Here is a 16,815-nt window from a genome sequence, read left to right on the forward strand (position 1 = left end):
GACAAAGAGAACAGTGACTTTTTTACAAACTAAATACCTAATGTTTTATGTAAGTAGCCTGATGGTCCATAAAAATAAACTGGCATTAAGATTATCCTGTTACTAAAAAAATGAATCAGTATAGTGCTTGTACTTATACACAAAACAGCTATACATATTTCCTTTGAAATTGCTATTTTTATTCAGAAATATTAATTGTTGCTATCCACAAATATTGAAGGCAAAAAGAAACTTGGATAATAAAAATGTATTTTAATCCTAGGTCTATGACATTTGTAAGCTCTGCCTTCTACCTTGGGTCAAATTACTCCCATTCTAGAACCAGAACAGGAAAAAGAGCAAAGGCCGAGAAGCAAAGCATACTTCACGGAGAAGGAGGCAAAGGTGCACAGTAGAAAACAGGCTTTATAAACAGAGGTATTAACTTCTAACTTGAACACTGCCTACCTTTGAGGCCCTAGGCAATCCATGACTCAGCTCTAAAATAGGAATAAAATAACCTACACCTCACACAGTTTTTTTTGTTGTTGTTTTTTTTTTTTTTTTTTTAATATAGGTAACTGTTCATTTATTAAGTACATACTGAACTCCTACTGTATGCTTGGGTATTACTAGGATATTCCTTGGGAGAGTTACCAAATTTCCTGAAAAATTCAGTAACTACTAATTTCATTTGGGCATCAATACTCTCATCATTGATTATATTACAGGAACCCTATTTCTGACAACCCATCCCAACAACTAAACAATAATTCTTACATGTTGAGGTACACTGTCATAAATGTGCAATATCATCACCAACTGTGTCCATAATTTCTTTAGAAAGCTAAAATATATGATCGCATTTTATTCAGAAACACAATAAAAAACGTACTAAATAGAATACCATGACTGAAAGATCAACCTCAATATTTTATTTGTTTTAAATGAATGATTGTTTCTTCAAAATTAAATGACCAATAGACAAAAAATAATAACTATGTTAATACCAGAAACCAAGATTTTCGGAGTAAGAGAAAAAAGATATAAGCATAAAATTAAAGGACTGAAAGTACTTTAATGCCAAATTTGAATTGAAATATCAATATGAACTCATGATTAATTGAAAAAGCATTTTTTCCTAGCTTTGTCTTCTCAAAAAGCCTAGAAGTAATCACAGTAAGCACTCCAGTATCTAGACTGTGGTAGCATCCAAATACCATTTAATACAAAGAAACCACGGCTCTTTGGAAAAGTAACTGACCACGGTTCTGGAATAGGAAGAGTAAATGAATATGGGGCAAGTGATGGCAGAAACCAAAGCTTGGGTTGTGCCAGAAGAACTCAGAAGCCAACATGAAGGCCTTTATACTGACCAAAAATGGTACAATTTAAGCATCAAAAAAGAATGGTTGGAACAGATTAATCAAATATATAAAAACCGAGTTCATAATGATACTAAAAAAAAATCATTAGCTCCCTTTGAGAGTTTCTAGGCACCAACTATTGCTCTAAAAACTGATTTAAAAAAATAAAAATAAAAAAGGAAAAGAAATGAGCACTTATCCTATCTCTCCAGTATGAGCTATACCTCAAATTAACCAAATAGCTGATGAGGGGAAGTTCTTCTCTATGGAAGACTTTCAGCTAATAAAAGTAGATGATGGAACTTTTAAAAACCACCATTTGTAACCTCTAAAGAAATAGTGGATGTAGGTAATGACCGTCATTGGATGCTAAAAATCATTAGGTGATAGGTTGACGGGAAACTTATTATTGGATGGATCTAAACCTATTAATCAATCTTAAGTTTACTGAAGGACGAACTATCAGACACACTACACCTCCTGATGCAATATAAGTAGTACAGAGCACAAAGTATTATTAGCAGAACAAATAAACCAAACTCTATGTGGACCTCTAGATCTGTCAAATTACAAAAAAAAAAAAGGTAGAAGAATATGTTAAAAGATACCACAAATATCTAATAAACCAAATCTAGAATGTGGGAAATTTTATAGGACACATAATCTAGCAGATGGCATGTAAAAAAAATAGGGTTTGGGAAAGAGGAGGAGCTGCTATAAATTAAGACACTTAAGAGATACATCAACTAAATATACTGTATGGATCTTGTTTGCATACTTATACAAACAAAACAGCGATAGGGAATTATCACTAACTTTGTTGGGGTTATTATAGCATATGTAAAGACAGATCAAAAACACTTAGCTGTTAAAGATACATAATGACATATTTATGGAGGAATGTACACAATGTCCAGGTTTTTCTTTAAAATACTCCAGTCCCTTTCTCCTAAACAAATAGGGGAAAATGTATGACTGGCAAAATGTTGACGTTAGGTCATGGCCCCATGGGTATACATATTAGCCTTCCCTCTTCTTTGGTTTATGTTAAAAACTTGCATAACAAAAAATTAAAAAAATAATAATATCTACAGGATAAATAATCAAGTATATTATGCATCACTGATTAACTGAATAACCAGTGTATGACACTATATGTATGTAATGAAGCCTAACTAGTTTTGCAATAATCTGCAGCTTTACACAAAATTGTTTATACATTGTATATCTTCATGTGTGACTATCCAATCTCTCCGTTGATGTTCAATTCTCTCACAGACCAGCACTATATTTTATTTCTTCACCACCTGCCTAAGACTAGTTTCAAGTGTACCCAGTTTATTATATAATCAAGCTGGTTCTTATACACAGTTCTGTCCCTCATGCAGTTCAAGAAAAGTACCATCCATATTTATGCACACAATAAAAAAAAATATTAAATGTCTGGGAGTTGAGAAGTTTTAAATTCTAATCATGTTAGTTTTTAAAGGAATTACAAAAATAATCAAGACTTACAGAATATGGTAACAGCGTTAGCAAACAAATACTTACCAAAACCATCTTCAACTCCATCATAAAGGTCATTAAGTCAGAAGAGTGCTGCATTCTCTAGATCAAAACAACATTTCCAATTAATTTCACTTCTACAATGAATATTCCATGCACTAAAACTGAAATAAAATACAGGTCCATGTTTATATGAAAAAATATTAACTATGTCTACATCATAAAAGTATAAGAATTGGAGTACTGGTCATCATCCCTACTATTCCTACCAATTTTATTTTGAAAGAGTAATTAAAGCCCTAAAATCTACTCTGGTGAGATATACTGAATTGCGTAAGAATGTCACTAAAACCTCACACACTCCTCTGTTCCTTCAGCACTGATTACAGTCAAGTTTAGCAAATCACATCATTTTTTTTTAAGTGGAAATAGGAGCATAAACTATAAAAAAACAGACAAATCTATACAATTTTTAAAAATCTAGTTAGAGCAATGAATGAACAATTATTCATCAACAATACTGTCTATTTTCATTTTTTTCTTGACCTTAAAGACCACCCATAATTATTTTTGTCCTTTCACAATTAACCCATATTAATTCAAAAGGAGTCAATCTTTCAATAAGTAAATCTATTATAACAAAATGCAAAAAAAACCTTCTAAAGTAGAATAAATACTTAAGAATTATAAAACTATATTATTTCTCTTCTTGGAATCAAAATACTCTAGATTTGTTACTTTTTGTGATGTACTGTACTACAGCCACACAGTTCTGAACAAAGTCAATGTATTTGAATTTGTTCACTCTTTTTAGACACAAAAAATAATAATCTAAGATATTTCAACAATGTATGAGACATGACTCACATCTTAATATAGTTTTCAATGGGCACATGTTTATAAAACAAAATCTTTGACTTTTCCTTCTTGTACACAGTATCCTTCCCCTCCCCCCAGTTTACTAGATATGAATAATAAATTATATCAAGGGTCTACAACTACAGCCCAGAGGCTAAGTCCAGCCAACGCCTGCTTTTGTAAAGAAAGTTGTACTGAAATGTAGCTATGCCATTCCTTTATCTCTTGTCATGGCTGCTTGGGTGCTATAAGGGCAGTTAAGTAGCTGCAAAAGAGATCTTATGGCCCATGAAGGCTGAAAAATTTACTATCTAGCCCTTCACAGAAAAAGACTGCTGACCCCCCCAGCCCCAACCCATATTTACTAGTTAAAAATGATACAATAATAGTAATATTCACCTGGACTTTGGAATAAAACAAACACTCAAACTAATACTGGGTTCTACAAGACCAGCTGGACAGCAAGGAGATAAAACAGTAACTGGGACTTTTTCTAGGAAGCCTCTTGGTGAATTGGTGGAGAAAAACAGATCTTATTATTATACTTAGTCTTTATTAGCAAGTTTTTTCAGGTTACTTAAATTTCTCAATAAATTCATTTCTTAAACTTTAGTATACAATATAAACAATCAGTCACAAGATGGGGAGGGGGCAATAGACAGAAAACAAATAATTTACACATCCCCTTAAAAAACTGTTGTAACTATACTGCCAGTAATGATAGCCTACATCCAACAAATCAAATAGTTCATCTCCTATTATTTCTTTGTGGTTCAGTAATGCTTTATGTAAGAGTGACTGTCATTGTTAGTTATCATACATAATAACCTGACTTTAACATAAAGAAAATATAGGAAATTGGGAACATACAAAGGAAACAAGATTCTACTTACATTCGTTTTTCTGTAAGAGGCATTTCATTTTTTTCGGTTGCTTTAGTAACAGTTTTTGTTTGTATGTTTGTTTGTTTTTAAGTTGCTCTAATATTTAAAGGAATTTCCAGGTAGAGGAACCTAAACATTAAGAATAACTAAATTGGGGTGTAGGGGTAGGCGAAATGGATAAAGGTGGTCAAAAGGTACAAACTTCCAGTTATAAAATAATAAAAAATAAAAGAATCCTGCCTATATCTCAACCATGCTGCCTTTACATGTACTCATTACATATGTGTTCACGATCCTAAGTGAAACCCACCACACCTTTTCTGTTACTAATCTGGAACTACAATCCCTTTTTTTGCCACAGGCATCCTACGACTCCTTAAATGAGTCCTAAGATTTTTTTACACCATCACTATTTTATCTCAGCAGAAAAAAAAAAAAAAAGAAATCACTCAAAAAGTGATGGATACGGATTAAGGGTGAATACATTTGAAAACCCTACAGTCTCAAGGATAGAAATCAGTTTAAACACAAATTCTGCCTGGAGATGTGCTAAGGATTCTGACAAAGAAAGCATTTTATATAATGCATGGATCCTAAAAATATTTCATAGAGATGAAACCTACAAAATTCAGCAACTACTAGTTTGTTACAATATTCTGCAAAGCAGGTCTTTTAAAAATGAGTAAATTTAGTAATTTCTTACCCTTGCTTAAAACATAAACTGTTTAAAGAACTTACCTGTTGTACTATTTGATGGTAACCACTAAGTATCGCTCTCAGCTGCCAACTACATAGTAATCTAAAATTTTAATGGAATAAAATAATTTCATTGTTCAGAATTAAAAGGAAAAAACTTATATCTATGGGTAACACAAACATGCACGTATGTTGAAAAGAACGACATAAACATAATTCTGAGAGATTAATAAAACTTTTACCGCTTACAGAGTTGAAAGTCTGGTCTTCACACTGTCAGTACTAATTTTATTTCAAAATATAAATAATTGCAATCAGTAAATAATATGCAAACAGTACATCTTTTTAAAATTTTAACATACCCAAAGCAAAGTTTCCTATTGAACTAGATTATTCTCCAAGGAGATTAAGGAAAACCAACAGTTTTGATCATAATATACAGAACCTGTATTTGAGAAAGTATATGCAGCAATATAATCTTCCAATTCCAGAGTAATATAACTAAAAGGATACATACTTTAATTGTGTAAGAAGTGGTAAATTAATGTTCATCTGACTCACCTTTGCCAGGTAAGTACCTCTTCTAAGAACCACTTTCACTTACCTAGTAGTAGGAGGCCTCCCTGAATTTTCCCAAACTTGGCCTTTTCAAACCATCATGATTCCCTCCTTTCTTGGTCTGCAAACTCCCATTCTCACCACTAACTCCTCTCTTGGTGGCAGAGTAGCTCATTCATCTGCCCATAAGAAATCTATCTCCAAATATGCTTTCTGTTCCTTGCCACCAACTCGTCCCTTGCCACCAACTTGGCCACATCAATTCAATTCAGTCCTTAACTTACCTTTTGCTATGTTTTTCTCCTTAATATGTTAACTTTTGCTTAATATGTTAACTTTCTAATTCTTTTGTACTCCCTCTTTATAATTCAGTTCAGCATTTATTAGTAAAGTTTACACAATTGCTATTTACTGCTTTAAGTGAAAAACAAAATTTGGAGAATAAATGTGTCACCTTTGAAAAGCAGTTCAGCACTAGGGAAAATCATTTACAAATGCACACTGATTCGGGAAAATCAGAAATGTTTCCGGTTAACTGACTAATAAGCATTGTAGGCAAAACTCTAATGACTAGAATCAGTTTACACAAGATTAACTGACTGCCCATCCCACAAAGATGCATGTATATAACAAAACACCACATCATCACCTTGCATTCTTCAGTTGTAAATCTTCAGGCAACAATATTCTAAGGTGGAAATCTCTTCCCTGTGGAAAATATTTAAAGGTTCAAATTTTCATCTTTCATTTAGTATTATGAGTTCACTTAAGGCTAAAAATCACATAGAAAAGGCAATGCTTTCTTTCTTTTCTAAAAGGAAACTTTATCCAAATCTTTATATGTGTTAAAATACAAGCAACAGAATATTGCATTTGAGAGAAAATAACTGTTGGATAATTTGTAATTATTGGGAAATCAAAACATTAATAAAGAACTTTGCTTTTAAAGAGAAAGCCGCTCACATAAACACAAGAAATTAAAAAACTGTGACAGAAGACATAAAGAAATTTCAATGTTATTCTTAGAAAATAAATGTATGAAAAAGAAAATTCCTTCAAATTGCTTTGAACATGGAAGAAAAAAATCACAATGTAAAATAAGAATATAATATATTATAGGATTCAATTTTCTAAATTTTAATAAAATGAAAATATATTTACTCTAAATAGAGAGAGAAATATTTTCATAAATCAGAATATATTTAATTCTCCCCCACTCACAGGCCTTTAATAAATAATATAGCTAACATATAAAATTATTTCTTTTAATTTAAATATTCACTAGCTACACATTTAAATATACCAAATTTTACTCAAGAGTCTAAGGAAGGAAGGACTATTCTCTAAGAAATATATTCAGTTTTACTTTGAGAGAGTGAAGGAGTAAGCAGCTTAAACTTTGTACCTTAAATAGGATAAAACACATGAAATCTGAGTAAAGGTAAGCAGAAAAAGACAAACAAATATAATCTTTTACTCCAACAGTATAAAATGAAAAAGAGTAATAAAATTCTCGAGAAACAATTACCACGAGAATTTTAACACAGTCTCCCTCAAAGCAGTTTCAAAAACAGAGGAACACAATTAAATGTACCCCATAACCTTTACTTTCATGGTAATATTACAGTTCTGACTTTCATTACATTTAAATGTCCTTTAAAAAAATGAAACAAAATGTACTACTGACCTTTTCAAAAGGTCAAGTAACAATAATTCACTATTTCATTAAAGCACTAAAAGGTATTATGTAGTAACTTTAACCTAACTTTATAGACATCCCACACATAGGTGTAAGAACAATCTGGAATTCAAAATTTACATGAAAAATAGTAAAACTACTCTACTGATCTGTTATCTGGAAGAATGAAATTCCAAAGTCCTTATTTGCAAAATACCACCATTTTAAAAGGTCAAATGCTGTATCACATGCCATCATATTTTTCTGATTCAAGAAAATATCTAAATTAGTTTTTAGCTAATTGCTCTCAAGAAGATTTCCCAGGCTTATAGGGAACAAAAGTTGCCTAAATGTGAATCTCTCTACACATCCTCCAAAAAAACTATATAGATCAATAGTAAGAACAAATAAAACCACAAACATCCCATCTCTTCAGCAAAATCAGAAAGCAAAGAACACCCATAAACTACAAATTACCTGCAGGAATAAAAATATAAACTACTTTCCAGTGGTTTCCACTCTGGTCTCCCAGAAAGTTGGGGGTTCAGAAAAAAAATGAATGGAAGAGTTGAAAGGGGACTGGACCAAGTACAAAACTAATAAAGAGTTCTAGTAGATCGGAATCTGGTAGAACACAGCGAGAGGACTAAATATGAACACACAAAAGTCAAGGAGCTCATCTTGGAAAAGAAATGTAGGAATAAAAGATGGTAAAAAGGCAGGTAGAGACATTGTTTGCAAACTGGGTGTTAGGAGGAAAAAGTAAGCATGGGAAACTTAGGATCTTATAACAAAATAAAAACACTCAACGCCTCCGTCGGCACTACCAAAAAAATCTCCATTAAATAAACAGCATTTTGCTTCACCAACAGATGTGGGTATTCTTGAATTAGGAATTTTAAAACTATTGCAAACAGCCAAACTGTTCACAAACTCAAAGATATTATCTTCATGCCCAGCTACCATGAGACAAAACATTTCAGGTGATGACAATCCACCATGCAAACAAAAACCACAAGTCATAAACAAATTACAATACTGAATTATATATATTAAGTGAGCATTTATACCCAGATTCAGAAATTCAAAAACTAAGAACAGAAATTGTAAAAAAAACTAAGAAAAAGAGAAAATGATATTAAAATGGAAGAATAAATTAATAGGTGCTTGAGAAAGAATAGAGTAAAATAAAAATTTCAGAGGAGGCAAAATAGAAGCAAGAAAATTGTCAAATGAGAAAAACATTAAAGACTATCAGAGAAAAGGAATCGAAATGGACAACAATCAAAGAAAATCCAGTATACAAGTAACTGGAGAATTTGAAAAGGAAAACAAAATAGTCGAAAAGAACATTTAAAACTATAATCCAAACATACATTCTGGAAATTCACATCCTGAAGACAAATGGACACATGTGAAGTGACTCATAACGATCCACTCTGAGACATATCTTAATAAACGGGCTTTACAAATTAGGGGAAAAGTGCATAGCTTCTAAGAAAAAGATCAAATAACTTATATGGGAAACAAAATAGGTTTCGCATCAGACCACTCAAAGCAAAATTTATAAAAAAGCAACAATGGAATAGAACTTTTAAGAAACTGAAAGGGAATTTCTGCTTCTAGCCATGATGGAATAAGAGGGACAGGATTTACTTTCCCACATTAACTAAAAAAACTGGACAAAATATGTATAAAATACTGGTTTTCAGACATCAAACAATAGGCATTGCAGGACAGTGATCCTTAAAAGAAGGGAAACAAATGAAAAAAATCTCTGTAGGTGTTCAGACTTACAACCAGAAGAATTTTCAGGCTGCACGGCAAGAGTGGAAAACCAAATACAGGCCAACATTCTCCCTGATTTGAGAAGACAGAGGTGAGTTAGGTGAGGCCAAGGCATGCAGAATTCAAAAGGTACAGTACCAAAGATGAGAGAAATATTAGATTGCTGAAAAAGTAATTGAGGTTTTTGCAATTATTAATCTTTTAAACCACAATTACTTTTGCACCAACCTAATATATGGAGAAAAAGAAGTACAGAGAGTAAACCTAAAGAATTTCAAAGGATTCCTCAAAGGGAGACAAGTCTTTAATACTGTCTGCTGCATGGATGTGAGAAAACCACCTAAAGCTGGGGAATCATGAGACTGGAGCCTACAAAACAATCTTGGAGCTCACACAAGGCTGAGAGTAGTCATGTTCTAACCAGTCAAAGTAGAAACTCTTGTATTATAAGAGCCATCGAATGAGAGTACTCAGAAGAGTGGTAGAGCAAAAGGTAGAGCCAGTCCAGGCTAAAGTCTGTTCTGCTCCTGCCTGACAAAGTGAAAAGCAAATCTTGAAAAGATCAAACTATTGCCAAGTAATTTAACTACAGCTTAGAACAAATCTCAAGAATGTTTAAGAGAATAAAAATATCTAGCACTCAACAGATAGAATGCACAATGCCTGGCATTCAATGAAAGTATACCAGGTATACAGAGAAGCAGGGCAATAATATTCACAATGAAGAGAAAAATCAAGAAAAACAAATACAAAAATGGCAGATGATAGAACTGCTTTAAAATTTTTAAGCACTTATAATTATGTATGTCCAAGAAAGTAGAGAAAAGCATGAGTATGCTAAACAGACACAGGAAAGATATAACACCTGAATTGAAAATATACAATGTCTGAGATGAAAAATATGCTAGATCGTATTAATAGCAGATTAAACCTTGCAAAAGAAGATATCAGTGTACCTGAAACACAGGAATAGAGCATCCAAAATAAAACAGAGGGACTGAGGAAGAAAAAAAAAATAAAAATGAACAGACGATCAGTGAATTATGCTACAACTTACAGTTGGCCTAACATTCATGTATTTGGAGTCCCCAATACAGGGAAGAGAAAGCAAGAAACAAACAAACAAACAAAAATTGAAGAAATAATGGCTGAAGTTTTTCCAAATTCAATAAAAATACATACTCACAGATGCAAAAAAACTCCACAAACCCTATAGAGGAAAAACATGAAGAAAACTACACCAAGGTACATCATAAATTGACAGAAATCAATGATTAAAAAGAAAAATCTTAATGTAGCCAAAGAAAAATAACACATTTGGTACAAGTAAAGATCAGAGTCAAGATTTCTCATAAAAAATAATTCAAGACAGTGAAGCAACATCTTTAAAGTACTAAAAGAAACAGTCAACCTAGAATCTTATACCCAGTGAAAGCATCTTTCAAAAGCATTAACAATTTTTCAGACATAAAACAACTGAAAGAATTCATCAGTAGCAGATACACCTACAAGAAATGTTAAAGGACTTCAGAAAGAAAGTAAATGAAACGAGATGAAAAGCTGGACATACAATAAAGAGTACCAGAAACATTAAATACGTAGGTAAATATAAAAGACTTTTTTCTTATATTCAAAATCTCTTTAAAGAATAATTAACTGTGCCAAAGCTGGGACAATTTGAGCAACAAATAAAGTAGTAATGTATTATAATCCAAAGTATAAATAAATATCCAGGAGTCTATAATGTTATAAATAATTGAATAGAGTTAAGCTAATCTCCCATACAGAATTCATTCCATATAATAAATTACATAGAAACTCCACTTTAAAGAAGGGGGATCCTCAATGGGGCTGATCATGGTGATATCCTTCTAAAGAGTACAGTATAGAAAGTGGGTAAAGGGGGTGGCCAGTTAGCTCAGTTGGTTAGAGCATGGTGCTAATAACACCAAGGTTGCCAGTTCGATTCCCACATGGGCCATTGTAAGCTGTGACCGCCTCTAAAAACAAAAAAAGAAAAAGAAAGTGGGGAAAAAAGAGGAACTTAACAGTAGAGAAACCTGACAAATGCTACTTCAGACAAGTGATCAAGGTCAACATCAATAGTCATAAATTATATTGATAGTATGTACCCTTGATATGATGCAATGAAACAGTAAACTGTAATGTTCTTCTCAAAAACCCATAACCCCAGTCTAATCATGAGAAAATCCAGTAGAGTATCCTACAATATACTTAACTAGTACTCCTCAATAAAGAACATCATTTCATAATCATAAAAGATGTTAAGGTCATCAAAACTAAGGCAAGTCTAAGAATCCATTACAGTCAAGAGAAGCCTAGAACATGATAACGTGGTATCTTGGATGGGATCCTGGAACAGAAAAAAGTTATTAGGTAAAAACTAAAAATATCTGCATAAAGTTAAAATCTGAATAAAATCTGCATGGAGTTAATAATAATGTACCATTATTGGTTCATTAATTGTAACAAAAGTACCGTACTATGTAAGATGTTAATAATAGAACAAACTGTGTGGTAAAGAGGATGGCATATGAGAACTCTGTGCCATCTGCTCAATTTTTCCGTAACTCTAAAACTGTTCTTGAAAATTAAGTATATTAATTTTTAAAAAAAAGATAATTGACTGTTTAAAAGAAAATTAACAACGTATTGCAAAGGTTATAAGATAAATAGAAATATATGACAACAATAGCACAAAAGCCAAGAAATGAGAAATAGAAGTATATTGTTGTACGATTCTTATATTAAAAGGAAGTGAAGTGGCATACTTGAAAGATTAGGATAAGTTAAAGACGCATATTGTAAACCCTAGAGCAAATACTAAACAAGAGAGATAAAAATAATATAGCTGATAAACCAATAGTACATATAAAATGGAATCCTATTATTACTTAAGGTAAACAATGACAGATTTGAAATGTAGACTATAAACCCTAAAGCAACTACTTAGGGGAAAAAAAACACAGCTAATAAGCTGACAGAAGAGATAAGTGCAATCAGAAAAAAAGAACTCAATGTAAATTACAGAAAAATAGGAAAAAGATAAATAGGAACACATGGAACAAACAGAAAACAAACAGTAAGATACTAGATTTAAACCCAACCACATCGGTAATTATATTAAATGTAAGTGGTTGTCAGATTGAATAAAAAAGCAAGGCCAAAAGAAATACACTTTAAATATAAAGACACAAATAAGCATAAAATAAAGAATGGAAAAGATAAACTACGCCAACACTAATTAAGAGAAAGACAGAGTCACTATATTAATACCAGAAAATACAGATTCCAGGGACAGAAAGGGTCATTTCATAATCATAAAGGAATCAGTTCATTAGGAATGCGTAACAATCCTAAAATTTATGTACCTAATTTAAAAACTTCAAAATATATGAAACAAAAACTGATAGAAATTAAAGTAAAAATTGAAAAATAAATTATGAGTTGGAGATTTCAATAACCCCTTTCATTAACAGAATAGACAGAAAAATCAGTGAGGATGTAGAAAATTTGAATAGCATTATGAATCAACTTGACCTAACTGACATTTACAGAATACTCGACACAATAGCAGCAGAATACACATTCTTTTCAAGTATACACAGAACATTTACAAAGATAGACCATAATCAAGGCCATAAAATAAAGTTCCAATAAATTTAAAGGCATTCAAATCATACAAATTATGTTCTGTTACTAAATTATAAATCTATATTAAAAAGTATCTGGAAAATCATTTAGAAAGATATTGTTCTTCTAAGTAACTCATGAGTCAAAGAAAAAAATTAACAAGAATTTGAACTGAAAAAAGAATACCACATACCAAAATTTGTGTTAAACACAGCTAAAGCAGTGCTTGAAGAAAAATTCATAGCACTAAACATATATATTATAAAAGAAAACTCTCAAAAATATCAATAACCTAGTCTTCCACCTAAAGAAACTAGGAAATTAAGATCAGAAATCAATGAAATAGGAAAATAGAGAAAAATCAATGAAATCAAAAATAGTTCTTTGAAAAGATCAATAAAATTTATAAGCCTCTATATCTTGATACATTGGGGGGGGGGGAAGAAAAAAGACACAAAATACTAATAATACAAATGGGGACAAGAGGTATCTACAAAATATATCCATAATTTCTTTGACACTTCTACTTTTAAGATCTGGTGCCTCATTTCTCCTTTTGATTATGGACTGGGTTTGAGACTTGCTTCTAACAGAATAAAGGAGAAGCAAATATGTGTAACTTCAGAGGCGGGGAGTAAAGGCACTGTGCAGCTTTCTGCTTGATCTCTGTCAAATCACTCACTCAGGGGAACCTAGCTACCATGTTGTGATGACAATCAAGCGACACTATAGAGGTCCATGTGGTGAAGAACTGAGGTCTTCTAATCAAGAGCAATAAAAAAAACTGAGGCCTCCAGCCCATATGTGGGAAAGAGCAACCTTAGAAGCAAATCTTTGAGCTCTAGTCAAGCCTTTAGATAACTGACATCCTGGTCAACATCATTGCAAGTTCATGAGAAACACTGGTCCGGAACCATCCAGCTAAGTCACTCTGAATTCCTGATATTTAGAAAAGGTGAGATAATAAATATTTGTTGTTTTAAGCCACTAAGGTTTGGAAAAATTAGATATGTAGCAAAAGATAACCAATTTAGGGAGTATCATTATAGAACCTAAAGACATTAAAATGATGATATAGTATTATATATAATTTTTAAGCCAATAAATTTAAAAACCTAGATGAAATGAAGTCCTTGAAGAAGAAGAATAAAAAAAAAAAAAAACTACCAAAGTTCACTCAAGAGGAGAGGAATAACCTGATAATAGAGAAAACAAAAACCCTCATATTAAATCATACATGGATGACTCACAAAAAAAAAAAGGATCAATAAGTTCCAGAGTAGAAGTTTTACAATCACACAATCACAATGCAATAAAACTAAAAATTATGAAATTAAAAATCAAAAAAAGATCTTCCATGAGAAAATGTTTAAATATTCCATTAAATAACTCCTGGATACAGAGGAACTACCAACTACAATCATGTAAGTTCTAAAAAACAATAAAATATTACATGCCAAGATCTATTTTTAAAACAGTGATCAGAAGAAAATGCAAAGCCTTAAAAACTTGTATCGATAAAAATGTGCTCTCATTGGCCAAATCTGAGACAATTTAAGTAAGCATCAAAATAAATAAGTAATGATTATAATCTATTAAATGAATTATTTTTAAAATCCATGAGCCCATTCTGATATAAATAAATGGAAAATAAAGTAACACTACTCCTTATCATAGAATGCTAATTAACATAGAACAAATGAAGAAATGATAGAGTTAGAAAATCATCATTTGTCAACCATCACTGTATTAACTGACTCAAGCAAGTCAATAGAGGCAATAACTGGGGTGTATGTGGGGTGGGTGTGTGAGTGTGTGTGTGTGTGTGTGAGCGAGAGAGAATAAGAGAGAGAGTAAGAGAGAGAGAGTTTGATGCCTCAAAGTAACTTCCTAAAAGTACTTAATTACAAAAGGAAAATCTGGCAGATGCCACTTTAAACAGGTCATCAGAGGTAACAATCTTTCTGTGGCATCATCTCTGCCAAAAGTGCATAACCTGAACTTGATGGGGAAACATCAGTCAAACCCAAATTGACGGACACTCTACCTAATAACCAACCTGTGCTCTTAAAAACTGTCAAGTTCATGAAAAACAAAGACTAAGGAAACTGCTCCATGTTAAAGATACACAGCTAAATGCAATGCAAGATCTTACATCGAATGGTAAGTGACTGGGAAGGAGTATAAAATAGGTAATTGCAACATTAAAAAAATTGAATTTGTACTCCAGATTAGATAATGGTATTATGTATCTATCACAATTAAATTTCCTGATTTTAATAACTACTGTGGTTATGTAAGTGTGTTGTTGTTCTCCTGTATACACTGAAATGTTAAGGAATAAAAGAGAACTGTCTGCAACTTAATCTCAAACTGTTCAGCACCTAATATTCCTAGTGGTAGGTAAAAGTTTCATTTAGCAAGTGAATTTGATAATTCACTATTTTTGAAGATTATATGTTTTAACACTTCAAAACATGGTAATGTCTAGGATACAGCCCCTATCCTCAAAGAGAATGTGTGCTAGATAGGGTACCGATGTTTAGCATAATGGTCAGGGAACCAAAGTCTATACTCAAAATTCTAAAGTATCTTGGTGCAAATGCAGAGAGGAAAAATCCAGACGTGCAAACAGCCTGAGTTTAAGGGATTCTGTTGCAATCAGGAAGAAGCAACTGAACCTCTCCATTTTCTCATGTATTGATTTACTCAACTATAAAACGTGAATTTTTTTTTTTTAATTTCTGCCTCAAAGAGCTAAGGATTAAGTGAGATCGTGTACTTGGAAAGAGCTTTGTAAACTTCAAAGCCCTCCACGTGTGTACTATACGTAATAAAGTCCAGAAGAGAGAGTACTTGGAATCAGCAAAGATAATTAATTTTATCAAGATTTCCTACAAAATATCTCAACTGGATGTGTTTGGTACACATGACTTGACAGAGAGCCAAAATGTTCTTTCTACAGGAAACACCAATATAATTAGCACAGATTCCCGTGAACTGCCACCAACCATCGTGAAGGTCATGGTTAGTGAGAATAGAGGTTGCCAATAATTTGCAAAAAAGAAAAAAAGAAGAAGAAGAAGAACAGTTTAAATGTGGAGCAGACGCTGTATTAAGAGGGAGGTAAAACTCAGAGAGGAGGAAGGGGCGTGGCCTTCTGCCCCGCCCCCGCCCCCCTCACATCGCGCGCGCGCGCGCGGGTCTCCCGGCAGTTACATCTGGTGCAGTTACACTGGCCCAGACATGGAGGCGGCGGCGAGGAACAAACCTCTAGTCTACCAGGAGTCATTAAGTGCCGCCCCTCTCAATTCCTGCTCCTAACCCCTCCGGTCACAGACTTCCAAGGGTGGAGCTGTGCCGCAAGAGAGAGGCTCTCCTAGCGAGAAAGCAACACCGGGGCGAGTACCTGTGCCGTAATGAATCCTTCATACACGGTTTTCGCCCGGTTTTGGGGCAGAAGCAATGGGCACTGCTGCATCAAGCTCGCGGGCGTCTCCATGGTTCGCTGTCAGTGGGGCCGTGGGGGGTTTAGGGCTCTGCACATGCGTAGTCCCGCCTGCGCCCGGGCAGCGGAGAAGCGGAAACTCGAGCCTTGGCGGGAAGAAGTGTCGAGGATTCCATGGTCGGAAAGGAAGGTCTAGAGGTAGGGAGGTCACCTGGGCTCCGGCCCAGTTTAAGTAGAGGTGGCTCATTAAGAGAACAGCCTTGGCCTCAACAAGAAAGGGGAGGGAAGATTGTTCTCAGGTTCACAGATCTGACTGAACAAAATCATTCTAGCCTTGGCTGTTCCAAGAACACTTGAGGTGATTTTGTTTGATTTTATTGAAATACGACTGCTCCAATT

General features: G+C 33.3%; 1 protein-coding gene across 2 annotated transcripts in view; it reads right to left on the bottom strand.

The window, feature by feature from the left end:
* FANCL (FA complementation group L) overlaps window positions 1–16,522 on the bottom strand; it is a 60,743-nt gene extending 44,221 nt beyond the window's left edge. Inside the window, exons 1-4 of one of the 2 annotated variants that reach the window (XM_019717216.2) lie at window positions 16,378–16,522; window positions 6,498–6,556; window positions 5,333–5,393; window positions 2,898–2,954 (exon numbers count right to left, since the gene is read on the bottom strand). In XM_019717216.2, coding sequence (XP_019572775.2) covers window positions 2,898–2,954; window positions 5,333–5,393; window positions 6,498–6,556; window positions 16,378–16,470 — 270 coding nt within the window. In that variant the 5' untranslated portion in view covers window positions 16,471–16,522. The remainder of the gene's footprint in view (window positions 1–2,897; window positions 2,955–5,332; window positions 5,394–6,497; window positions 6,557–16,377) is intronic. The other variant, XM_074332007.1, reaches the window with a different exon arrangement.
* Between the last annotated feature and the right edge of the window lie 293 nt (window positions 16,523–16,815).

The sequence above is a fragment of the Rhinolophus sinicus genome, linkage group LG05 (assembly GCF_036562045.2).
Source record: "Rhinolophus sinicus isolate RSC01 linkage group LG05, ASM3656204v1, whole genome shotgun sequence".
Lineage (NCBI taxonomy): Eukaryota > Metazoa > Chordata > Mammalia > Chiroptera > Rhinolophidae > Rhinolophus > Rhinolophus sinicus.